The sequence below is a fragment of the Canis lupus genome, chromosome 8, assembly GCF_003254725.2.
Source record: "Canis lupus dingo isolate Sandy chromosome 8, ASM325472v2, whole genome shotgun sequence".
NCBI lineage: Eukaryota > Metazoa > Chordata > Mammalia > Carnivora > Canidae > Canis > Canis lupus.
In genome coordinates, this window is record NC_064250.1 from 11,750,473 (window position 1) to 11,776,082 (window position 25,610).

Below are 25,610 nucleotides of genomic sequence, written 5' to 3' on the forward strand. Positions count from 1 at the left end.
GTATCATGATCTCAGGGATATTTTGTGATATTTACTGAGTCTTCTGAGAGTTCATTTATTCAGGTCATATTTTAAGGAGGGACTTATAGGATTCAGATCTAAAATATAATTCTGTAATATGCCCAGCTGATCCCATTAAATCCAGCCCGAAAAGGAGCAGTATAATGATGTGAACAATTCCCATTCTTTGCGTTGTTACACCTCACTTGAAATGCATTCCTTGAGGATTAAAACAGCAATCCCTCTTTGTTTCTCTCTCCAGGCTGAGGTTCAACTCTGCTACCTGGAAGCACAAAGAGATGCTGTTGAGCAGATGTCCCTCAAGCTGTACAGCGAGCAGTACACCAGCAGCAGCAAGAGGAAAGAAGAGTTTGCTGATATGTCAAAAGTTCATTCAGTGGGAGGCAATGGGTAGGGAGCTCTTCTTTTTGTTGTTTTACTGTCACCAATCTCGATTTTTTCAATGATTCTCCCCTACCGGGTGTTTGGCAAGCATTTCCTCCTTAGTGGGCATATCAGGAGAAGCTCAGGAGAGTAGGCATCTGTGTTCTGTTCCATTTATGTGAGAATGGGAGGCTGTGGATTTTATCTGCCCTTGTCATTTACCCCAGAACTTCCTAACTCTGTTGTCATTTTTTTTTTCCAAAACAGCCTTTTTTACTAGTTTCAAATCTCCGTTTTGAAGCAGAGATGGTAGGAGTGATGTGTGACTGCGGCGTGCCCATGGTGTTGGTCTTTCTTCTTTGTAAATGTTTTTTCAGTGTTTCTCCCCCTTTTTAAACTTTGCCATTTATTTCAAAGTCTATCCAAGGAATTTTAAATATCAAAACCTCACTGGAAATCTGGTAGAACATAATTTTCCTGAAAACATAGCTGTTTAATAATCCTTTAGAGACCCTGGGTTAGCCAGTTGGCTTCACATAAAGTCAATTGGAATAACAGACTAGCCCTAGAATTGTCTATCGTACGTGAAAGGACCGAACAAGTTCAGTGACCCATCAACAATTTCATTCAGCCTGAGACATATGGCTCCATTTGCCTTATACTAACTACCCATACTATTAAATAATTAACTCATACATCCAGATATTTTCAAATGACTTTAAAGTTATTTAAATATTGTGTGTGTATTTTTTCTTTTTCTGTCTTTTCTGGCTCAATTCTATTATTTTATAAATAATTACCAAAGAGTAAAAGAGTACTAATTAAATTTAATTATTTCATTATTTTAATGACTTAATAATAAGTATACTCACAAAAATGGAAACAATAATCTATTTCACTTTTATACTTGAGCCAGACTTATGATAAAGGGAAGAAATCATTCCCCCAAGTTCCATTACATGTTAATAAGCGTTATATAAACCTATGGCATGTAACTGTAGTCAAAATATTCCCTGAAAAGTCAGGAGGAAAGAAATCCTTTCATGCACTTATTTGCACTTATATTTTAAGTGCTTATAGTTACAGATATTTGGGGATAAATTAAGTACTGATTATAAATTCTGTCTTGTGATAAAACCCAGGGTCTAAGAATCCAGGGAAAGGATAAGAGTTCTAATTCTGCTTAGGAAATGGCAATGGACTTTTCAAGTTTTCAAATTTCAGATTTTCAAATCTATATAAATTTGCTGCCCTTGCTAGACTATTTTATACATAGACACATTATGAACATATCTGATTTATCTTAGATGACTCAGTAGACATTCATAAGTATTTAGAAGAAGAAAAGAGTAGCAGCAAATAACAAAGAAAAGGTTAAATCTTGGAGCAAGAACAATAAGCTGTTTTGAGGCTTTAACGTGCTTTAGTTCCTCTCAATGCCTAAATAGTCTTTGGTGTAGATGCAAGCACAAACTTTAGGTCACATTTTCATGTTTTCTAAAAGCCCCAAGGACTGAGCGGGCACCACGTGCTTCTGACCTCAGATTCCAAGGACCCAACCTGAGTACTTACTCTGGGTTCCACAAATCATAAATTTGCCCTGGGAATTGCTTAGTTAACAACAAGCATTGTTCTATAAAGTGGGAGTAGGTGAACTTGCCTGATATCCTTTGTTTATGTTCCTTGGGGTGCTGAAGGCTGTGCATTGTGCAGAAATTTAAGAGTGTGCTGAAGAAAAGGCAGCTATTTAATACTAGGGACAAAAACCATATACTCCTTTTTATTTTCTGTTTACATACAGAAAAGCATTGTTGGAGGAATGCATGTGGGTGAGGTTATCTGGGGTGTCCTGCCCCCAAGACTCCCTGCTCCCACAGTCAAATCCTTAATTCCGGAGCCTTAAGAACACAGTCTTGTAAAATTATCTGCTCCAATGATACATAAACTTCATTAACTGTTCCTTTTGTTGTGTAGAATGAGCATTGTTTCCAATAAGCAACTGTGGGAATAGTGTGGGCTTTCTAGGGTCCTCATTCCATATACAGACATCCAATCCACTAAAGAGAAAATTAAGCTGGTGATACAATTCATATATTTTTATTTCCTCCCCATGTCTACATGCATACTAGGAGTACGTGGTTGAAAAAAAATGTACAGGCTATGCCAGGGAAGATTCAGCTGTTAGGTAGAACGATGATCTTAAATTTCTAGGAAGTTTACATAACCACAATATTGCTTAGAAATGAATTTGCACCTCTCTGGCTCGATAAAAAGTTGGACATCAAGATGCTAGAACAGAGCTTATATACAACTATGAACTGTGTGTCTAACAGTCATGAATATGTGTGGTGGAAAGATTTTCCTGAATGTATGTGAGGCTGTCTGAATGCTAGTAACAGAGTTGTTTACCTATGGGAGACATTGGCACTGGCTCTACATTGCAAAGTGGGAAACCGTGGCTTTCTGGAGGGACATGCAATGCATGAATCACCGATGATTCTTTATGGGAGCAGATTGGTGCTTTTTGATTCCTGGCAATCTACATGAAAACATTTACAAATTGTTTGGTTTCTTTTGCCTGGTAAATATTCACTGAAGGCCTACTGTGTGAATGGCATGATAGTCTGAGCAGAGTTTGTCAAGAACACTTACCTTTTGTATATTTTGTAAAGTGTAACCATCTTTCTTCCTGACACGTTTTTCTATCAAGAGGTTGTCTGATTTCATTTTTTGAATTTTAAAGATGCTATTTAATTCATTAAGTAGCATCCTACTCGCTGTCAAGACTTACTGTCGATCACAAACCATGTCTTTTGTTCAGTTTATAAATGATAGAACTGGAAGGCAGAAAGGTGAGGTGACTGGCACGCCCAGGATGATTATCTAAATTGGAGCTAAGATCTCAATGCAGAGCCTTTGGTCTGAATGCAGTGGACAGTTCATCAAGTCATGCTTTGCTTTTTCTCTGAGGATTTCATCCAGACTCCTGATAACCATTTTTTCCTCTAAATCCTATGTTGTGCATATTCCATAGTGTATGAAATTAAATTATGACATTTTTCTACTCTGGAGAAATTGAAGAGTCTTAAGGAGATTTGATTAAAGCCACAAGGAAGTTTGGGCAAGAACATTGGGAAGTAAGCTTAAGTGAAAACAAAATTGACTTAATTCATTAATTTGCCAAATATTACTAATATGAAGTGCAGAGATTAAGGGCAAAAAGGAGAGGCTCACGGTTTGGTAAAAGAAGCCAGTTTGTAGGCAGCATGGAATAAAGTGCTAAATTAGAAATCTTTTACTGGGTAGGGGCTGTGGCTCATGGAAGGCAGACCTCAATTCTGACTGCAGTGGGAAGAGTTGGAGCAACTCAGGAAAGACAGTAGAGAGAGGACTGTGGAGACCACTTTTGAAAGAATGCTTGGTTAGTGATGTTGAGCATCTTTTCATGTGTCTGTTGACCATCTGTACGTCTTCTTTGGAAATGTGTCTAGGTCCTCTGCCCATTTTTTAAATTGAATTATTTGGTTCTTTGGTGTTGTGTAAGTTCCTTATATATTTTAGATGCTAACTTTTTATTGGATAAATCATTTGCAAATATCTTCTCCTATTGAGTAGGTTGTCTTTTTTTTCTTTTTTTTTTTTTTGATGGTTTCCTTTACTATGGTAAAGCTTTTTATTTTGATATAGTCCCAGTCGTTTATTTTTGCTTTTGTTTCCTTGCCTTAGGAGATATGTCTAGAAATTGTTGTTATGGCTGATGTCAGAGAAATACTTCCTGCCTGTGTTTTCTTCTAGGATTTTTATGGTTTCAGGTCTTACATCTAGGTCTTTAATCCATTTTGGATTCATTTTTGTGTATGCTGTTAGAAATTTGTCCAGTTTGGGGGCACCTGCGTGGTTTAGTCCGTTAAGCATCCAACTCTTGATTTTGGCTTAGATCATGAACTCAGGGTTGTGAGATCAAGCCCCACACTGGGGCTTAAGAGTCTCTTGGTATGGAGCCTGCTTAAGATTCTCTCTCTCCCTCTCCCCCTCTCCCCTCTTTCCTCCTTTCACTCTTTCTCTCTCTCTAAAAAAAAAAAAAAAAGAGTCCAGTTTTATTCTTTTGCATGTAGCTATCTGTTTATTGAAAAGACTGTCTTTTCCCCATTTTATGTTCTTGCCTGTGTTTACTGCAGCGCTATTTACAATAGCCAAGACACAGAAGCAACCTAAATATCCATTGGTAGATGAATAGATAAGGAAAATGTGGTACATGTACACAATGGAATATTACATAGTCATATTACACAGAAAAGGATGAGATAAGGCCATTTGAAACAACATGGATAGACCTAGAGGGTATTAGCTAAGGGAAATAAATCAGACTGAGATAGACAAATACCATAAGATTCCACTCATAAATAGAATCTTAAAAAATGAACAAACAAAAAAGCAGAATCAGAATGATAAATGCAGAAAACAAACTGATGGCTGACAGATGGGAGAGGGTAGGGGATAAGCAAAATGGGTGAAGGAGAGAGGGAGATATAAGCCTCCAGTTATAGAATAAATCACAAGATTTAAAAAGCAGAATGTAAGGAATATAATCAGTGATATTTGTAGTAATAGTGATGTAATGGGACAGATGACTAGCGATACTTATGGTGAACATAGCATAATGTATAAACCTGTCAAAGCACTAAGTTGTATGCCTGAAACTAATGTAACATAGTATGTCAACTATACTCAAATAAAAAAAGGGGGGGGGGAGAAAGAAGGCTAGGTCAGGGGAAGCGCTTTTCAATTTAATCTGAACAAGTGTTTATTGAGCACCTACAAAGACAGACCATGTAAATTCATGAAATTTACACTGACAGCAAGGAAGTGTTACAGTAAGCCAGCATTTGAAGCAGAGGGTGCTAGAGGAGCTCAGAGGAACAGGGTGGACTCCATGAGGCAAAGCTACATCTGTCATGCTCACCATACTCTGCCCTGTATCTGCTACAGTGCTTGGCATGTGCTAGATGCTCAGTGAATGAATACATAAATGAGTAGCTAAAATTGGTGTGGGGGTCAGGGAGAGGGAGCAAAGATCTGGAATCATCAGACTGCCTGCTGGTTCCATATGACTGGAAAGCAGGGTAGAAAGTTGGGTATATGTGAAAAATAAAGCTTGGGAAGAAGGTGAAGTCCAGCTCTTGAAGTTAATCATTGAATTCATGGTTGTTAACCAGGATAGTGCATCAGAATCACCTGTGGAGCCTTTAAGCTGAGAAATGCCTGCCATCCCCCACCCACACTGAAAATTCTGATTCGGGAGGCAGGCATGAGCCAAGGATATAAATATGTTCATTTGCTCTAACGTTCATTTCTGGTTGAGAATCTTTGCACTAGTGGTCTTCAAAGTGTGTTTTCTGGACCAGCAGCATCAGCATCTCCTGGGAATTTGTTAGAAATGCCAATTCTCAGTCCCACTCTGGGCTTAACTAAATTGGGAAGTCTAGAGCTGGGGACCAAGCAACCTTTGTTTAATGAGCCCTCCAAATGATTCTGATGCTTCTGTTTGAGAAACACTGCTTTTGTCAATGAAGATTTTAGTTTAGAAATTAACCGAGAAATTAACTGAGAATCCAGGAGACAGGATTGGAGACTAAAGCCAGAAAGAACTGATGACCCATCAGATGAGGGAATGAGAAAGAGAGAAAAGAACTACTCTGAAGTTCTAATTGCTAGTTCAGGGAGGAGAAAGAAAATAGGAGGATTTGGGGGGGTGCCTGGGCGACTCAGTTGGTTGAGTGTCTGCCTTCAGTTCAGGTCATAATCCTGGGGTCCTAGGATGGAGCCTTGCATTGGCTTCCTGCTCAGCGGGCTCCCTGCTTCTCTCTTTTCCCATTCCCTGCCTGTACTCTCTCTGACTCTCTCTCTCTCTCTCTCTCTTTCTCTCAAATAAATAAATAAAATCTTTAAAAAAAATGAAATAGGATTTGGATTCAAATGGCTTTTGTGTCATTTATATTGAATATTTGTTGAACAACCATTAAGTGCAGGCTGTACTACGGATGTAGAGACAATGGGACACCGTGTGTGGCAGATGTATATAAATCAGGAAGACCTTCCATAAGTGTCATGGAATATGTCTCAGAGTCAGAAATGGCAATGAGAATGCTTCCTATGGAGACAGCAGTGTATACAAACCTCTAGAACCAGTAAAGGCTGCCCAGCATGTCAGTTTTGAAACAATATTCTGGCAGTGGTGTGAAGAATAGATTGGCATGGGCAAGAGTAGGCAATGCTCATTTAAGATGCTATTCCAGTCATCCAAATAAGAAATAGGGCCTGACCTGGGACAGTAGCAATGGAAACTGAAAGTTTCTAATGGAACTGAAAGAAGGAAGTTGAAGACAGCCTTGGACACCAAGTAGGTAGGGGGCATTAAGGGAAGGGGAGTTTAAACATGGACTTCCATGGGGCACCTGGGTGGCTAAGTGACTGAGTATCTGTCTTTGGCTTAGGTCATGATCCCAGATCGAGTCCTACATGGAGCTCCCTGTATGGAGCCTGCTTCTCCCTCTGCCTATGTCTCTGCCTCTTTCTCTGCATCTCTCACGAATAAATAAATAAAATCCGAAAAAAAAAAAAAAAGAATGGACTTCCATGATTCAGGCTTGTGCCCTTTGGCAAATGGACATGTCTTTCACTGAGGTGGGGAAGAAAAGGCAGTTGCAGGAGTGGGGGGAGGGAGGTTGAGTGTTTGGGTCATAGTTCTTTTGATGTCTGTGGAATATTCAAGTGGAAATGCCCAGGAAGCAGATCCGGAGCTTAGGATTTTTGGGCTCCTCAACCATCAACAAGGACAATGTGGTAACTATGGGGTCGCAGAGGCTGAGAGAGGTAGGAACTGACTCTATGGTGAACTGCTCCCCCACCGAGGTGGACATAATGTTATTTTTAAGGAATGCTTGTTTGAAAAAAGTATGGATAGTCCAAACATTTTGATTTCAGTTGGAATCTTTCCTGCTATATTATGCAAGTCTTCCAAAATAAAAATTCTGTCATTGAGAATTCTAGGTGGTACCCTGACTGGCAGGAATTTAGAGCTACAGTCACCTATTATTTTCTGTTTCAAAGCTGCAGGTAAAAGCTTCTGATCCCAGATATTAGAGTGAATTAGGACTGCTCATATAGCTTCTTAACTACACAAATCACATTTACCTTTAGGGATAGTCATGAATTCCCTGTAGTCTAATTTTTTAAAGGAGGAGAGAATGTGTACTAGATTAAAAATTAAAGATCTTAATTCAGGTTGGCACTCTTCTGCTTTTTAGCTATGTGACCTCGACTGGGACACTTAACTTCCTCAAGATGCAATATCTCTCTCTGTAAAATGGGCATAGTTATCCCAGTCTACTTCATATTCTTAAATTAAAAAAAATTATTATCAAAGTATAGTTGACATACAATGCTGTATTAGTTTCAGATGCACCACATAGTGATTCAGCAATTCTACACACTAAGCAATGCTTATCCTAGTAAGTATAGTTATCACCTGTTACCATACAATGTTATTGCAATATTATTGACCATATTCCATATGCTATACTTTTCATCTGTGACTTATTTATTTTATAAATGGGAGTTTGTACCTCTTAATTCCCTTCACCTATTTTGCCCATCCTCCTACCCTCCTAACTCCATATATACTTTGTAACCCAGAAATACAATAATTGATAAGAAAATATCCGAAATATTTATAATGTAATAGATATATAAAAATTAGTGAGTGAAATATGCATTGAGCAACTACTGTGTAGCAGGGAGTGATATGAGATGCTTAGAATAGAAAAGATACAAAAAACTTTATAGTCTAGGGAGATATAAAGATAAACTCCGATACATCCTTATGAAACAGTGGGTAAAATTCAAGATAGAGTGTATTATGGGGATACTTAGGAGGTCTGCCTAATTAGAGAGATTTATGGGGGGAGGGAATATCTGAGCTGTTATAAAAGGTACATTGATAGAGAAAAAGTGAGAATCTCAACCACAAGACAGTAACTGTGTAGGGAGGGTGTGTGTGTGTGTGTGTGTGTGTGTGTGTGCGTGCACGTATGCGTATTGAGGTTTACTATAAATACTAATTTGATGTTGTTGAAGCAGAAGAGCATGGAGCTCTTTTTGACTCTGCTTCCTGAGATCAGGAGGGAATACCAAGCAAGTTCTTAGGGACTTCTGCTCCTGTGGTAAAGTTCTAGAAGATATCTCAGTCTCATTGGCCACATGCCAGGCTTTCTCTGGCTATGTGGAAATTCGAGCAATGTCTGCAGATGGAGACATAGTCAAGGTTTATGCCCTATATCTAAGAATATATGAGTAATTCACCCCTTACCATGCAAGGTTTTGGTATAAAATTTACTCCGAAATACAAACAGATAATTCCCAAGCACAACAGATTGAAGTAAATGAACTTTTGTTTTTTTTTTTAAGATTTTATTTATTTATTTATTTATTTATTTATTTATTTATTTATTCATGAGAGACACACAGAGAGAGAGACAGAGACATAGGCTGAGTGAGAAACAGGCTCCCTGTAGGGATCCTGATGTGGGATTTGATCCCGTGACCCTGAGATCATGACCTGAGCCAAAGGCAGACACTCAACCACTGAGCTACCCAGGTGCCCCCTAAGTGAACTTTAAATAGACAAAAGTTTGGCAGGAAAGGTGAGTCCATTTTCCTTCAGAAAAAGAAGCATCTGGGACGCCTGGGTGGCTCAGTGGTTGAGCACCTGCCTTTGGCCCAGGGCGTGATCCTGGAGACCTGGGATCGAGTCCCACATCGGACTCCCTGCATGGAGCCTGCTTCTCTCTCTGCCTGTGTCTCTGCCTCTGTGTGTGTGTGTGTGACTCTCATGAATAAATAAATAAAATCTTTAAAAAAAAAAGAAAAAGAAGCATCTTTATATTTGTATGAAAAAACACATACAGATATATATAAAGCATTGCCAAAGGGAAATGATTTTGACAAATGAAGACAAATATATCACTATTTAAAATATTGTTTGATTAAAGATCAAATTTGATTCTCTAAATTAATTAAGCAATAAGATACACTGAATGGTTTTAACCACCTGAGAAGGGATATAATCACCCTGGATTTTACTGCTGCAGGGTGATCTTCAGGGTTTTCTGTTGAACAACATACCAAAAATATCTCTGTTGCAGTTAGAGGAACATAGGTGCTTGCTCATATTGTCTCGCTGGTTCTCTCTCTCACATACAAAATGACCATTTTTAATTTGTGCTCAATGGGTGTTTTTGGAATATTTAAGTATTTTGAAATAATAAAATGTTTTCTTTTTGGTATACACCAGCCGTAAAATGAAGTACCACCTCTTATTAGAGCTAATGTTGACAGTGTTCTCAAAGATAAATCACTAGGCAACCCCCCAAAAATTTCCACCATGAATTTCTACTTTCTTCCTCTGACTCTTATCCTGTCTCAATCTAATGAATAGCTGATGTTCATTTCATGTTGTTTTTGCTCCATCTTTTGTACTCTGATGTTATTAAATAGGGAGATTACAACACAGCATGCAGTTAAAAGGAGCAGAAAGTACCTGGCTACCTTCTGGATGACTGCTATTCTGGCTACTATGCAATTATTAAAATCGGTGTTTCTGGGCAACAAAAAAAGAATCTCACCAGTAGAACTGTATTCATTGGAGTCATGATATTATACCCTTTTAATGTGCAAGTACATTAAACTAATTTTAGACCTGGACAATCTTCCACTTCAGTGATCTAATGCCAACCATGTGAAGGATTCAGCAAAGGGCAAACCAGAGAGGCAGAAGCATACTCTTTGGGGAACCATTACTTCAAAGTTAACAATAAAATCAACTTACAAAGATATATATCTGTATCTCCCTTCCATCTTAATTTCTGTACTGCCTTGAAGAGTTGATGAGGCCCATTGAAAAGGCAGAGAGATGCTAGCAGGGACAATGAGAGTACCAAAGACAAATCTAATCTACCTCATTGTAATGTGCAGAGCTTAACTCTTTAAAATGTATTCCTTTATTCATTCTCCCATTTTCTTCACAGAGGATTTGAGTCAACTTACAAAAATATTTACAATAAAATAAAATAAATATTTGACAGAAGTTAAGCAAAAGCAAAATATGCGTAAGAAAACAAACAAATGCTTATTCTCTGCATGTCCTCAAGAGGGGTTGTGATTTGGCTCTCAATTTTCCATACCAAAGAAAAGAAAAAAAAATCTCCTCTATCAGAAAATTCATGGTGTCCTAGGATTAAAAATAATATATATCAAGGGAAGCACAGCTTCTTTTGCCACTGAGGCCTGAGGAGTTTCTCCTGTAGTTCTTTAAGGAGAAGACAGGCATCTGTGATACTATATCCCGACAAGAGAAATGAAATTCCCAAGGCGGTTATTAAACATGGGCTGAAGAAGTGATGTCAAAGCATAATTCGGTAAGGACAGTTCTACAAGTAACTAAAACCCTGTAGTCTGAGCATAGCACTCCCTGGTCAGGGTCAGCCTTGATGGAGGAGATAAACAAAATCATTGTAGATGGGCTCTCCATGTTAATTCTGCTAACAGGCTTTTGTTAGGAATTAGGTGGCAGAGAGTAATATCCAGACTATTTACTTCCTGCCCTAACCCTAAGAGTAAATATTCTATTACCTATTAAATCTTTGAAAACCTGTGAGACTGAGAGTGGGATGGTCCTTTTACAAAAGGTTGAGCTGCCCGACGTGAGTCGGGTGACCCAGTATGCCAGTAGCATGTGTAGCTCCAGTCCACTCTAACACACAGATGACAATGTAGGAAGATTTATTTTCTCTTTTTTTGATGACATCATCTCTTGTTTTGTATTGTCCCTCCATTTCTGTCAAAATCACTACTGATTCTAAATTCTTCAGAATGTTTTCCAGCTCTTTGGCTAGACTTAGTTAAAAGCATATTATCTGGAAATTTAGGTAAGAGTTTGACTTCCTGACAGCCTAACAGAGTCCTCCAAATACATTCAGAAATCTACACTGATATTTCTTTTTTTTTTTTAAAGATTTTATTTATTATTCATGAGAGACAAAGAAAGAGAGAGAGGCAGAGACGTAGGCAGAGGGAGAAGCAGGCTCCATGCAGGGAGCCCGACATGGGACTCGATCCCAGGACTCCAGGACCATGCCCTGGGCTGAAGGCAGGTGCTAAACCACTGAGCCATCCTACACATCCCCTACACTGATATTTCTAATTGATATTTTCTAACCTTGGAGATTAGAATTTTGTTTTGCTTAATGGCTTTTGTTACAGTAACAACTGCTTATGGACAAGCAGCCCATGAGTCCATGAGAAAGTGGGGCCAGTCATTAACAAATTTGTAGGGATGGTTTTCTTTTTCTCAGGCATTTTCACATGTATGTGGGCATATATGAGAATTGAGAAAATTACTGCTGGAAAGAACTCCATATTCCTTTTTATTTATTAATGGCAAAGGCAGGCTGCTTTTCTCATGAGGAAGTCGCTCATGAATTTTCATTCAAAATAGTAAATTAGTGTCCACACTTTAATATGTTTAGAGTGGAAAGGGATTCTACATGCAACTGTGCATATCAGATTCCATGTCTAGAAAGCTAAATTTTATTCTTAATGATATTATGATTGGGGCAGGGGCTCCTGTCCTATCTCCCTTCTGTGCTTACATGCCACATGGAGTAAAGGGTGATGGGAAATTCTGATCTGTTATTAGTATTTTACTTTAGTAAAATTCTTAAACCATATTTGTACAAGATTTTGTTACCACTCCCTTTAGTGTCTTTCTTGAAAAGCAGAGGCAAACTTCCTTGAGCAAATAATGTGAAGAGTGAACACTTAGTGAATATTTGGGGAAAGAATCAATATGCTAAAGAAGCTAGGAAAATTGGATCATTTAATAGAAGTCCCACTATAGACAAGCTGGTATTTCAGGAACCAGTCTTCTGTTTTTGGGTGTGTTGGTGTGAAACAAACCATTAAACATATAAAAGATGGAGTCTTAAGTGCTCCCAAATACATGTTACTCAGACTTAGGTAGAAAAATTGCCAGGACTTTTTAGTGTTATCTTTTCTTCAACCAATAATTGCTCTATTTTGATGATTTCTTCATCTGGTTGTCTGTTTTAATCAAAATTCCTCAGTGGGCCAAGCTGAAACCTCATATATTCACACACACCTCCCATTGATTTCACTTGGGTGAAACTTTATCTTTTAAGCAAAGTTTAAGTTGAAATGTTGAGTTAATGATGCTCACTTTAAATACCAAAGGCTGAATGCATTTATGTATTCAAACACTTAGCTAGTCAAACATAACTCCCATCAGGGTTTAGAGGAAGGATTATTTCTTAAACTATGCTAGCCTTACAAATAATGTATTGCTACCCAATCTGCAGAAAAATGATACCAAATAAGCTTGTTAGTATTTTATTTCTGTGGTGAAAAGCCCTGGAATCTTTTTGTAACCTTGAAAAGGCAAAGTAAAATGGTGGACAGGCTGTTGGGAAATATTTTTGTCAATTACCCATAGTAGTTAACCCAAATTTAGAAATATACACTAAAGAAAAAGTTGCACATTTATTTCTCCATAGCCTTCTCTCCATCTCTATTAAATTCTCTGACTATGAAATAAATACATTCATAATTCTGTACTTGTCTAACAAAAACTGACTTTGAGTTAGATGGCTGTTTCTCCTCATAACATGCATAAGCGTCTCAACATCCTAAAATGGAAATGTAAACCTATAATAGAAATGTCCAACTCTTTTATTGTGATCCCATTTAAGATCAAGTATATGGCAATTTAAAGGAGAAATACCCAAAAGAATACCATTTTGGTAATGTGTTTGCTTTATAACACTTTCCTAGAGTATATATAAGTTTGCTTTGTAATATTTTCATAGAGAATGTGACAGATTCACAGGGTCCTGAAAAGGTATGCTTTGAGATCTTTTAACATCTAACAGATTATAGGGACACCTGGGAGGCTCAGCGATTAAGTATCTGCCTTTAGCTCAGGGCATGATCCTGGAGACCCGGGATTGAGTCCCACATTGGGCTCTCTGCGTGGAGCCTGCTTCTCTCTCTGTCTGTGTCTCTGCCTCTCTCTCTCCGTGTCTTTCATGCATAAATAAATAAAATCTTAAAAAAATCTAACAGATTATATATATATCTGACTGGATGAGTTAATACAAACCAAAACACAACTAACAGAAAAAATTTTATGAGGAAAATCTCTCCAAAAGAGTAGTTCTCATGTTTATATTCCTTATGAGATTATGAGCTACTTGCTATAATTTCAGTTGCCTCTCTCTTCTAAAAAGAGAGACAAGGCCTTTGTCACCAAGAATTCAGGAAAAGAAACTTGTTCTGAATTCAGCTGATAGAATCAGCATATTCTTCAAAGGGATATAAAACTGTTAACGAGTTCTATGCTACCCTTGATAAATTCACTCATCTATGATCCTCTCTGTTTTCCTGTATAATAGTTGGCACTTTTCCTGGAAGAAACTGTCTTTCACAAAATCACTTGGAAAACACTTAGCACTACCTTTGCAGGTAATGTAAGCATAAGATTAAGTAAACTACTTTCTTATCCAAGAATCTTCCTGAAATAATGAGCACACTTAATTGCATTCCTTTCAGAAGCTTTTGAAGAACCAACAAAGAAATCTAGTAATTTATTTGTGATTTGCTACAAAGTTACATATTTGATTTCACTAAATTTGTAAAGTTCTGAGGTCTTTTCAAAGCTGCGAATTACCACGTGGCCAACAATCTGAAATCAGGCACAAATGCTTAAGAAAAATGTTTCTGTCTTCAGTAGTAGGACCTTTTAAGAATTGTTGTTTGGAAAACACTGCTGTTGATTCTGGACCAATAAAGCAAAATATGAAACCAAAGCATTTACAATATCTAACAAACTCAAGCCTACATATTCTCAGCTAAAATGAAAATAGACTAGACTGAAGAAAGGGTGAGTATCTGTGTGAGGTTCCTTTGCTTTGTGGGTCTTCAGTGTAGACCCTCTGAGAAGAAATGTGAGGTGCAGTTAACTAGAAGAAAGGGGTTTTGTTCCAAGTCCCTCGCTAAGGGGAATAATAAGAGGGAATAGCTCAGTAGATATAAAGGCATGGTAAAGAGCCAGTGAAAACATGTTCTTGGTTCTGAACATTTTGCCATCCTATATATGCTTTGTTTATTTAAATCTCCTTTAATTTTCAGGGTAGAAAAAAGGAAGGTGTGAAAGGAATGGGAGGGCAACTCCCATTAATGGAGAACCTACCCACGTAATTCTTTTTAAGTAAGCAAATGCACCTTTATCCTGTACTTGAAGGCAAAATCCCACCTTCAGAATGAGTGAAGCAGCCAGTCCATGTTGCACTGGCTGGGCTGATACTGGCATTTGGGGAGGAGATACTATTATCTCTGCCACATGCTGCTCTTCTGAAGTCATTCTTGCCCTACTAAATGTTTTTGGCTTCGTTATCTACATTCACTCATCATCATTCACCAGGTCCTGTGCTGAGCACTAGAGTTGCAAAGATAAATTCATCTCCCATCCTTGAATTATTTGAGCATAATCAAAATTTCTTTTCCTCATACACATATGGAAAACAGGCTCCTTTATTTTCCTTGCCGGTTGATAATTTTTATGAAACATCCTAAACACATAATTTCCTGACAAAGTAAGGGAAAACCTTGCTTTAAGATCAGAGGCCAGGAGACACTTGGGTGGCTCAGTGGTTGAGCGTCTGTCTTTGACCCTGGTTGTGATCCCAGGGTCCTGGGATCGAGTCCTCCATGGAGCCTGCTTCTCCCTTTGCCTATGTCTCTGCCTCTCTCTATGTGTCTCTCATGAATAAATAAATAAAATCTTTTTAAAAAAAGATCAGAGGCCAGGCTCTTTAGCACAATGCTTATAGCCTCTTCTAATAAATTAACATCATCATTAAGGAACTACCTCGTGGAGTAAACGATGTTTTTCAGATTTATTTCTCTCCCTCGTTTTTTTCTAAGATGGCATCTGGGTTTACATGACCTTGCGATTCTGGGGTGTGGTGAGCTCCCCTGATTTACTGTGGCCCTAGGGTACAGATTGGCTGGGCTCATTGAAGTGGATCTTACCTTAGATATTCTGAGGTTGTCCCCCACAGAGATTCTGGCTGTGTTGTTCTCTCTTGGCTTGGTCAGGTGGTATTTCCTGCTGTCTAAGCCCCATCTCAACCCTTACTGACCGTGCCAACCCTCTGAGGTCTGGCTTCAGAAGTTCCCCTGCCCGCCCTGGGGGTCACTGTGCCTCTGTTGCCATGGCAACACCTCTGTCGAGTTCACCAGATGAACTCCCAGAAACCTCATGGGGGGTGGTGGTGAGGAGAAAGAATAGTGTCCTCATTGAGGAGATAAAAGAACAGGTAGCAAAGGGAGTGCTAACCAAAATTCTCTCTGTAACATTCCCAGTCCAGGTTATGGTGAAGACACTTTAAGGCAATCTTTTCCCAGACTACCTAGCAGGAAATGGAACTGACATCCTTGTGCTTTGGACTATCCTTTCAGCCTGCCTCACATACCTCCCCTCTGGTTCTTAGTCCAAGAGAGGAAGATATACATCTTAGCATGAGTTCTTCTTGCCTCTATTTGTTTCTTATTTAAATCCACTGATACGGAAAGGATAAGCTTTTCCCTTTATTTCTCCTTTGCTTTTAATGTTCCCCAGGACCATACTTTCCTAATTTGGGGGGGGTGTTATTTCCCCTTTCCCCTGTCTTTATGGTTAAAATGGGGGAGGTGCAGTTTCTCATTTATGCTGGAATTCCTTGCTATTCAAAGTGAGACCCGTGACCAGCAGTGTTGCCAGTTGCCAAGAATGCAGAATCCCGGGCCCCACCCTAAAATCACTGAATCAGACCTGCATTTCAACAGAATCCTCATCTCTGTCATATGCACATTAAATCTGAGAAGCTCTGCTCTAGGCCACCATAGCCTTCCAAAGCTTTTGGTCACATCCCCTATACCAAACGTCAGTTAGACATTAATTCTACACATCAGTCAATGATGATCCTTGCCCCTGGATACTTATGGTCTTAGTCAATAATCTTTATCATTATGGTAAAGCAATTAAAATAAATTAGATAGTTCTAGATCTAGTTTTCCTCTATCACCAGACACACCTTAAGTTTTCTTTGGCAGATGTATTAAGATTAAATTGTAAGTTATGAAAAGTAGATGTTCATTTTTGTGGAAATCAGTCACTTAATGTATAGAGACAGGAACAAGGTAGTAATAAAATACTCACTTGATAAATCCAGATTCATACTTGAACCTGCTTGCTTCATTGGCACTGATAGGGTTTTGCTCAGTTACAGTTTGATAAGGATGTGGTTTCTTTTAGGGAGATGATTTTGGGGGGAAGGACAAAGTCATAGTTTTTCATCCTGCACTTTCATTTTCTGATCACAGTGTTTTAGAAGAATCTGGGCTTTACTTATTCACCAGGCTTTCAATAGAGAATCACATTAATCCTTTTAAGCTCCTTATTCTAATGATTTATTTTGTTGAAAACCATAGTGATCCTCCTTTGAATTTTAATGATTGCTGGCTATTCAAAGATTCATTGTTTTGACTTCCTGTCCTTACCTTTGTTTCCTACATGTCTGTGGGGAACACCTGTCTAATACTGGATCTGCCCCTGGTTCTCACTGGCTTACCAGAGTCACTCAAGCCTATCTCTGAGTGTTAAGCTGAAATGCTGGCTACTCATCCATGACAATAAATGTAGGATATATGTTCGCAGAGATAGGCAGATAGACAGCAGAGGGACAAATAAATAAATGATTGAGTCATTTCCCAGTGAAAATAGTATTTCAGATTTGATAATAAATTGTGATCATTGTAAAGAAATTAGTTAAATTAGTATTCATAATTGTAAATGTATTTAGGACACAACATCTGTGAAAATCTAGTAGATGAAAAAGTGGTTTGAATTTTTGAGGGGGCTATTCTGATCCCCCATTCTGGACCATACAACTTTCACAAGGCCCTGACCCCCCATTTCTCTCTCAGTATGTTAAATATGGCAACGCTCTCTTTCAAGGACATAGTAGTAGTCATTGTGTTCAAGTGCTGTAAATCCTCAAAAAGGGTTAGCAAATGGAAATAGTCACGATATGTCTTGGGTATGAGCATCAGAATAACATGTTATGTTTTCAAAATCTAAGAAATGCTATGTCACAGGCTGGAGTTTCTATTTTGCCCACCGTGTAACCACACAGAGAATTCTTCCCTTCTCTTTTTACAGGTATCACCTAGGAACATCACGGGTTTTCAAGAATATATTATTCTAATATGAGATTTTAACAACTACACTGTATTTATGCATAATACATTTTGTGCCTTATCTTCAGGCTTCTGGACTTTGATTCAGAATATCAGGAGCTCTGGGATTGGCTGATTGACATGGAGTCCCTCGTGATGGACAGCCACGACCTGATGATGTCAGAGGAGCAGCAGCAGCATCTTTACAAGGTTAGAGCTACCCTTCTTGCCTTTACCTTGCTGTGGAAGATCTGATTAGCCTGACAAGTCTCTCTCTCTCTCAGGATATCTTTGCGTTCATTGTATGTATCATGGTGTCTATTAGAATTCCCTTCCCTGTCCCCAAACTCATTTCCATCCCTTGTGTGCTGACAGGCTGCACCGACATCATAATTGCAAGAAAGTTCCCTTTATCACATTCTATTTGGTGTAATTCTATAGAAGGACAAAGATTTATCTCCAAGATGAATAGCAATAAATGAAACCGCATTAATAAATAGACTGAAACAAAATGAAGGATAAATGGACTGCTAACATTTAACAAAATGTGTTTTCATTGGAGCACTCAGGTGGATTCTATCCACCCCTCAGATCTTTCCAGAGAAAAAAGAAATTTGCCTTCAGTTTGGCTTGCTACTTCCAGGGTACAGGGCTCATTCAATTTAATGTTTATTAGTGATACATAGAACAGACGTTGTCATATCGAGTCAATACATTTGCGTGTGATTTAAGAAAACTGGCTTGGAACTCATATATTGATTGCAGGCAATCCAGCTAATAACTATCTATATTGTTTTTCCGTGTCTGCTAATTCACCCTTAGCCTAATATGTTTTACCAATTCTCCTTAAATAGTCTTAGAAATTCTTACAAAACAGCTATGTGATTTCAACTGAAAAAATGGTTGCAAGATTCACAGTGTCTGAAAAAGCTGTTGGGGAGGGTAGAGGGACTTTCCACTGAAATATCAGATTGCAGTAAATCTTCCTCATTTAGGCAATTTTTATTGGAGTAATTCTGACAGTTGTCATCCTTGAATTGCTTTGAGCATATGGCATATTTCAAAGAGCAGATTGTGAATCATAAAAAATAAAATTAATAACTAACCACAGAATCAGCAACAGTATAATGACAGGAAACAACTACCCTCTAGCTTTTAAAAATTTCTTATAGAATAAGAAGTACATTCAAGGTCAAATAAAAGTTGTCTTCTTTCTTCCCCATTTTTTTTTAATCAGTTTAAGTTACCTTTCCTAAATATCTTATTTTAACTTTTACCTTCTCTACAGAGAGATCTTTATGTATACTTTTCAAGTGTCTGGTTGACTTTAAGTAGTGTCCCCTGAGAATCATCTTGGTTAAAAGAAGATGTAAGCTCCCCAGGGGGTCAGCAAATGGTGATATTTTATTCCCTAAAGAATTCCGTCCAACATTAATCGAGTTTGTTGACTATTAGCTATTTCCTATATGGGTGGCTGTCCACATTAACAACAGAGCTTATCTTCTGACATAACGTATTGGAGTAAGAGTCCTCACCTAATGTGAATGAAGCTAGGTGATGTCACGTTTCATGTCAGGATCAAGAATTATGTATGAAAAATGTCCATTAATCTTTATTAATTTATTGATACAAAAATATTAATTTTATTCCTAAAAAGCATCAAAATTGAACCAAACAGGAAAAAATAATACAAAAGTTAACTAACCGTAAGCCATTATCTCTGATTTTATTGCACTCATGATGCCAAATAACATTTCTTTTCTTCTTGATGTATTTGCATTTTGCACATAAACCACTATTTTTTTTTCAGTAATAGTGCTATTCTTTGTCAAAATCATATCCATATAATTTACATCACAATTAATAGGAAATCAGTCTTCTTTTTCTTGTGGTTTCCTTATAAGTGCTCTGCCTGAAAATTCCCATTCTGGTATATTGAAGGCCATTATTCCACCCACTTAGTACTTCTGGATTAGAGTATTTGCCCAAACATTTTCCATATTGGGGTTCTTCATTTGTGACTCATGTCCTATCATCATCTTTCTGTTCTGAGGTACTTGACATAGCTAAGTTTACAAAACTGGCACTAACTTTGCATTTGGCTTATAAGCAAAATTAAAGGTTGAGCTACATACAGAGAGCAAATGCTACCAGTCTATAGGGTCTTTCTTTATCCAAGCCCCCATGTTATTCCAGAGTTTTAGAGACCTCCAAAGCAATCCTGAGGACATCACTAAGGAGTCATTTAGAACTTGGAGTGGCTCCAGAATTAGAAAAATTGATGGAGGAAAATTAATTTCAGGTCTTTGTTTCAAATCCTCAGGGATTCTCAGGTTAGGTCAACATTTTCGATGTCCCATTGCTCTGTTGTAATGTGCCTTTTCAGGAATCAACTGAACCTATGACCTGGAGAGGGGGACTTGGAGACTATTGATCATAGAGACCCCTGAGTAATAGTGCTTTTCTGTTGGTCCCCAGGCCTTCCTGGGCTTTCAATACCATTTGAGACTTTAATCTTTAAATTTGTTGGCCCTGAAAGATACCAGTGTTCTATCAGCATTTTTCATCAAGGGCACCACTGACCTTTGAGACAGAATCATTTTTTGTTGGTCAATGGGACTATCCCTTCCACGTGGGGCATTTACGATTCACATTCCCTAGCCACTGTGACAATTCAGTAGGATGCCTAGCCCATTTCATGGCATTCCCAGTCCAGTTCAACCTATGTACATCATTTTCCTTTCTTAAAATGCTTCTATAACACTAAGAAAAATGCCTTGTGCTTGGATTTTATATGTTGTTAAGCAAAACACCTTACATAGCCAATATTGAACGAACAATCATTGTGTTAAAAAATTAAGGATGAGTGCTCATTTAGGTAGCATATGTACTAAAAAATTAAGGGTGAGAATGAAGTTTATGATCGCTGGTATTATCATAAGGAATGAAGGTGAAATCTTTCAGAGAGACCTTCAGCTGAGTGATGGTAAAATCTCAGGAACTGTAGACCAGGACAGAAGCATGATTCCTATTACCATAGAATTCAAAACCTTTTCTCTCCTCTCCCTGGTGGGGGGGCTCTCTGTACTTTATCACTCAGCTCCTTCCCTAGTCATGCCCGGATCCTGAGTCATGACATGCATTATACAGACCTAGGTGGAGCCCCAAAGTCCACATTTGGAAATGTTGGTTTAGAGGAAGTATAATAAAGTGGTAGTCAATGAGTGAAGATTTTTTTTTTAGCCTTTTCAACATCAGGTTCTATTTGCCTGACTTTACCAATTTATTTTATAATCTCATCTCTGCTAGAAAAATCATCTGGCCTGAACTCCTAGGTATGCTGCTATAGATAAATACCTTCGACTATTCATTCAGCAGACCTCCTGAGTTGGGTACCTATTGTGATATGTTGGTTACCCCAAACCAGCAGAATACCAAAGGGACATCTTAAAGGAAAAGAATTAGGTTTAATTGGCAAAGAATACATTGACACAACCTGATGTAATTTATAATTTAGAACCTCAACATTACAATGAACTACAGAAGAGATTTTCTGTTTAAACCATTTCTTGTTATTTCCAGATTGTTAGGAATTTAAGACCATTTTCTTTCTAATTAATTTTCAACTGCAGGTCTTAAGAGCAACTAGATTCTTACTTAAAAATGATCACTTCCTTAAATATATTTTCTTCCTCGTTTCAAGACAGTGAGCCATATTGCCAGTGTCTTTCCTTCTCCCTTCTTTGGCCTCTACTTGCCCAACTTCGGAGCAGGGACCTTCTATAGCTCTTTTCTAATAAACACTGGCAGTATTGTCAGCCTAGAGAACATAAACGTAGTTCTTTCTTGTTTTTAATTCCTCAATCTGAGAATCACCTCCAAGGAGAATTTGCTCCCACTCTCTCCCTTTCTTTTTCTTCATTCCTCCTACCTTCTTAAGTAGGACAATTTAATTTGTCAAAAGTAACCACTGTGATTTTGAAAGTTCAGCTCCTATTTGGACTGGAGTTACGAAGCCAGAATTCATAATCACAGGGAGCTGTCACTCTGCTGGTCTGCATGTGCATTAACTATTAATGGAGAAATATTTAAAACCCACTTGCAAAGGAAAAGCTCCATTTTTTCATTTCTACAGATCAAAGGTGGCATTATTCTTGGGCTCAGGGAAGCTCAAGACACCTCCCCACCATCCCATGAATTTTATAGACTGAGTGACCTAGAAGCATCACTAAGATGGGAGAAGCTGGAGCTCCGGCTGCTGCTGTGGCTGTCCTACCCTCTGAGACATATGCAGCTGACTCTGGAGTGCTGTGAGGCCGTGCCCTGTCAGGGGCTCCTTACCACACCACAGACCACTGCCCAATCTCTGCCACCTACAAAGCACAGATGACAGAGCTCTTAGTGATCCTGGATTGGTGTGAGGTTCCAGAGTGCAAGGGTTAATTTCCTGGGCCAAATTCAAAAATTGTGATCTGGTGATTATTGTTATACCTGAACAGAGCTGTTTTCAGATAGTGTAAAGCTCATTAAAACACCACATTTATAAATTTGTTCCTGAGAGAAGGCTTAGCTGCTCCTCGTCAAAAAAATATTAGCTTATATGATTTCTAAGGGGTTAAAATAACACAGCTTAAAAATTATGTGACATTCATACTCATTTCAACTGAGACCTTTATACTTTCAAGGAATTTACACTGAAGATTTTATATTTCATTATGAGGGTTAGTTACTGTCATACAGTTCTACTTTAATGGGAAACATGCAAGTGTCTTCTATCTTTCTCTTTTGGCATAAGTATCATATAAATATGGCCTGGGGGCAAAAGGAAAAGAAGTGTTCATTTTGCATGATACAATGCTCACTAAATCGACTAATTACATTTTTTACTCTCTGGATTTGAGGTTGCTTATAAGAATTCACAGGAAAAATTTAAAAATATTTTTAATACATAAATACAAATCAGACTAGTCTCTCTCAGTGAGAAGAGTTAATATGTAGGCATATAAACTGTATGGTCCTACGTACTTACTAAAGAACCTAAAATTTCACCTTGGGTTTCCTGGTGGTAAAAGCAAAGAGGGAAATGTGCTCAATTGCCAAATTTACATTTTCCATGAGAAAAAAATTATACTTCCTTTTAAGAAATTAAGTTTATTTTGATACTTAGATATGAAAACACTTTTTATTAGGATTTACATTTTAACATGTAAGGGAGTAGAACAGCATAATAGAAAAATGTCTAACCACAATATTTCTTACAAGCAAGTTTCTAAATATAATACTTATAACAAGTGAATTATTTTTCTCTAACTCTGTTGCCAGGTAACATTACAGATTTTGAGCACAGCTCACATCCAGAGGTGGTTCCTTTCAATGAGAGTTTGACCAGGTGGGATTAATAAGAGAGGACATCAATATTATATATTTGAAAAGAAGAGGTTTTTAGGAAAGAGAGAGAAATATAAGCATTGTAGAGAAAGAAAAACAGTTGAAATTAGTTAATTTACAGCTAACCAAACAAAAATGAGTGATTTAAAACAATTAAAAACAAAAAGAGTAAATTAAAATCATGAGTAGATGAATGAATAAATAAGAAAAATGCTAAAAAACAAATACAAACAAACAGAACTAAAACACTGAAAGAAGAATTGCTTTAGGAAAAAGATAGATAAAAGAAAGGGTTAAATCTTATTTTATTTATTTAAAGATTTATTTATTTATTTATTTATTTATTTATTTATTTATTTATTTATTCATGATAGACAGACAGAGAGAGAGGCAGAGAGGCAGAGACACAGGAGGAGGGAGAAGCAGGCTCCATACCGGGAGTCCGACGTGGGACTCGATCCTGGGACTCCAGGATTGTGCCCTGGGCCAAAGGCAGGCACTAAGCCGCTGAGCCAACCAGGGATCCCCAAAAGGGATAAATTTTAAAGGAGAAAATATTACTTAGAGAATTTGAGTGTGTATAAGACAAGCATTATGACTTTTTAAAAGAAACACGTATGGAATAAGATTAGAAATTCTGGAGAAGGGGATCCCTGAGTGGCTCAACGGTTTAGCGCCTGCCTTTGGCCCAGGGCGTGATCCTGGAGTCCTGGGATCGAGTCCCACGTCAGGCTCCCTGCATGGAGCCTGCTTCTCCCTCCTCCTGTGTCTCTGCCTCTCTCTCCCTCTCTCTCTATGTCTATCATAAATAAATTAATTAATTAAATAAAAAAAAGAAATTCTGGAGAATAAGAAACACAGTGTAAAAGACTTGGTATTTTATGACTACTGATGCCAAACTGATGTCATAGCTATGAACTGATCACAGAAAAGAGATTAATTCCACTACCCCTATATTTTATAAATCCACAATTTCAACCCTCTATAATAGTTTTCTTTCATTTTGTTGTGGACTAGATTGATCTAAATAATTTCAGATGTTGTCCGATATCTTTATGAGTGAACTTAAGCTCCTAAAAATGAAATGCTAAGCTGATTTACAGTCTAGGTTGTTGTAACTGGGCTTAAAATAGTAGAGAATTCATTACCTTTATAAAAAAATTTTATGTGTTGGTGTATAGAATAGAGAAGTATGTGTCAAAAAATTAAATTCTGGGGTTGCCTGGGTGACTCATTCGGTTAAGGGTCTGACTCTTGATTTCAGCTCAGGTCATGATTTCAAGGTCCTGGGGTCAAGCCTATGTCAGGCTCTCTGCTCAGCAGAGAGTCTGCTTGAGGATTTCTTTCTTTCTCCCTCTGCCCCTCTCCATTTGTATTCTTTCTGTCTCTGTCTCTGGTTTTCAAATAAATAAATCTTTAAAAAAAATTAAATTCTGTTAATCAGGCCTTCGGTTGGAATTTCAGTACCAAAAATGAAGCAAATTACTAGTTATTGAAGCAGTCAAGGTAAAAATGTACTAGATATATCAGGCATAAGAACCTAATGATAATTTTTTTTACCTCTTTCTCAGTAGATTAATTGTAGAGCTTAATTGTATGTTAGATTAAAACTCCATTAAGATAAGAAGAATATGCTTAAAATCATTATAATATTTCAAATAACATTATCTAGTCATTTTAAAAGTGATCAGAATAGGAAAATCTAGGCTGCCTCCACCGCTATGGAGAAACGAATTTGTTGTTCCATTTTTATTAAAGCTAAAAAGTCCTAGATTAGCTGTCATATTAATGTTTGCTGTGAAGACAAATACACATATTTTTCTTTTCTTTCTTGAAGAGGACAAAACACGTCCTGAAAATGTTTAGAAGAAGTAGATGAATGTGGTTTCTGAACAATATGGGAAGTGCTGTTTTTGCTGGAACTTACAATTCCTATTTGGATCGCTTTTTTAAGAGGGAGAGAGAGATAGAGAAAGGATGTGAAGAGAATAGTATGCCAAGAAATAGTTGGCTCTGTGTGCAGAGGGGCAAGGAAGGGAAGCCCCGCCAGCAGTTTTTGTCTCTGGTGGGTGAGCTGCTGTCCGGAAGGTGCGTTGGCTCTCCGGGCTGCCTCTGCTGCATTGTGCTACTCCCTCTCTCCCTGGCCTGGCCTGCTCTGGCCTAGAGTGGATCAAACAAGCCGTGGGGAAAGTTCCCCTCATTTGCATCACTTCTAGACAGCCCTGTCGTACTCTTTGCTGACAGGAAATCACTGTCTTTGTCACCTTTTCTCAGGGCCCTCCTTTTGGCAGAGATGGGCCATGTGACCACGCTTAATCACAACAACAGGGCTGGCTCAGGACTCAATGACATGTTTTCCTCAGCACTTCAATAAATGGGGTAGAGGAGTCAGGAGGAAATGACTACATTAATTTTAAAGTGAAAAGATAATTAACACTTGAAGGACTAATGCTACAACCTATGGAATTATTATTCAAATTGAAGTT

The 25,610-nt window shown here is 38.0% G+C and overlaps 1 protein-coding gene and 1 long non-coding RNA gene across 6 annotated transcripts in view; one reads left to right on the forward strand and one right to left on the reverse strand.

Annotated features, from left to right (window-relative positions):
- The window catches only part of LOC112657829 (uncharacterized), a 61,277-nt gene extending 45,445 nt beyond the window's left edge, over window positions 1-15,832 (reverse strand). The window contains exon 1 of the long non-coding RNA XR_003135338.3: window positions 15,550-15,832. This is a non-coding gene — a long non-coding RNA (uncharacterized LOC112657829). The remainder of the gene's footprint in view (window positions 1-15,549) is intronic.
- The window catches only part of AKAP6 (A-kinase anchoring protein 6), a 539,834-nt gene that overhangs the window by 400,152 nt on the left and 114,072 nt on the right, over window positions 1-25,610 (forward strand). For all 5 annotated transcript variants that reach the window (XM_025443999.3, XM_049113620.1, XM_049113619.1 and 2 more), the window contains 2 exons: window positions 263-411; window positions 17,826-17,946. In XM_025443999.3, coding sequence (XP_025299784.1) covers window positions 263-411; window positions 17,826-17,946 — 270 coding nt within the window. The remainder of the gene's footprint in view (window positions 1-262; window positions 412-17,825; window positions 17,947-25,610) is intronic.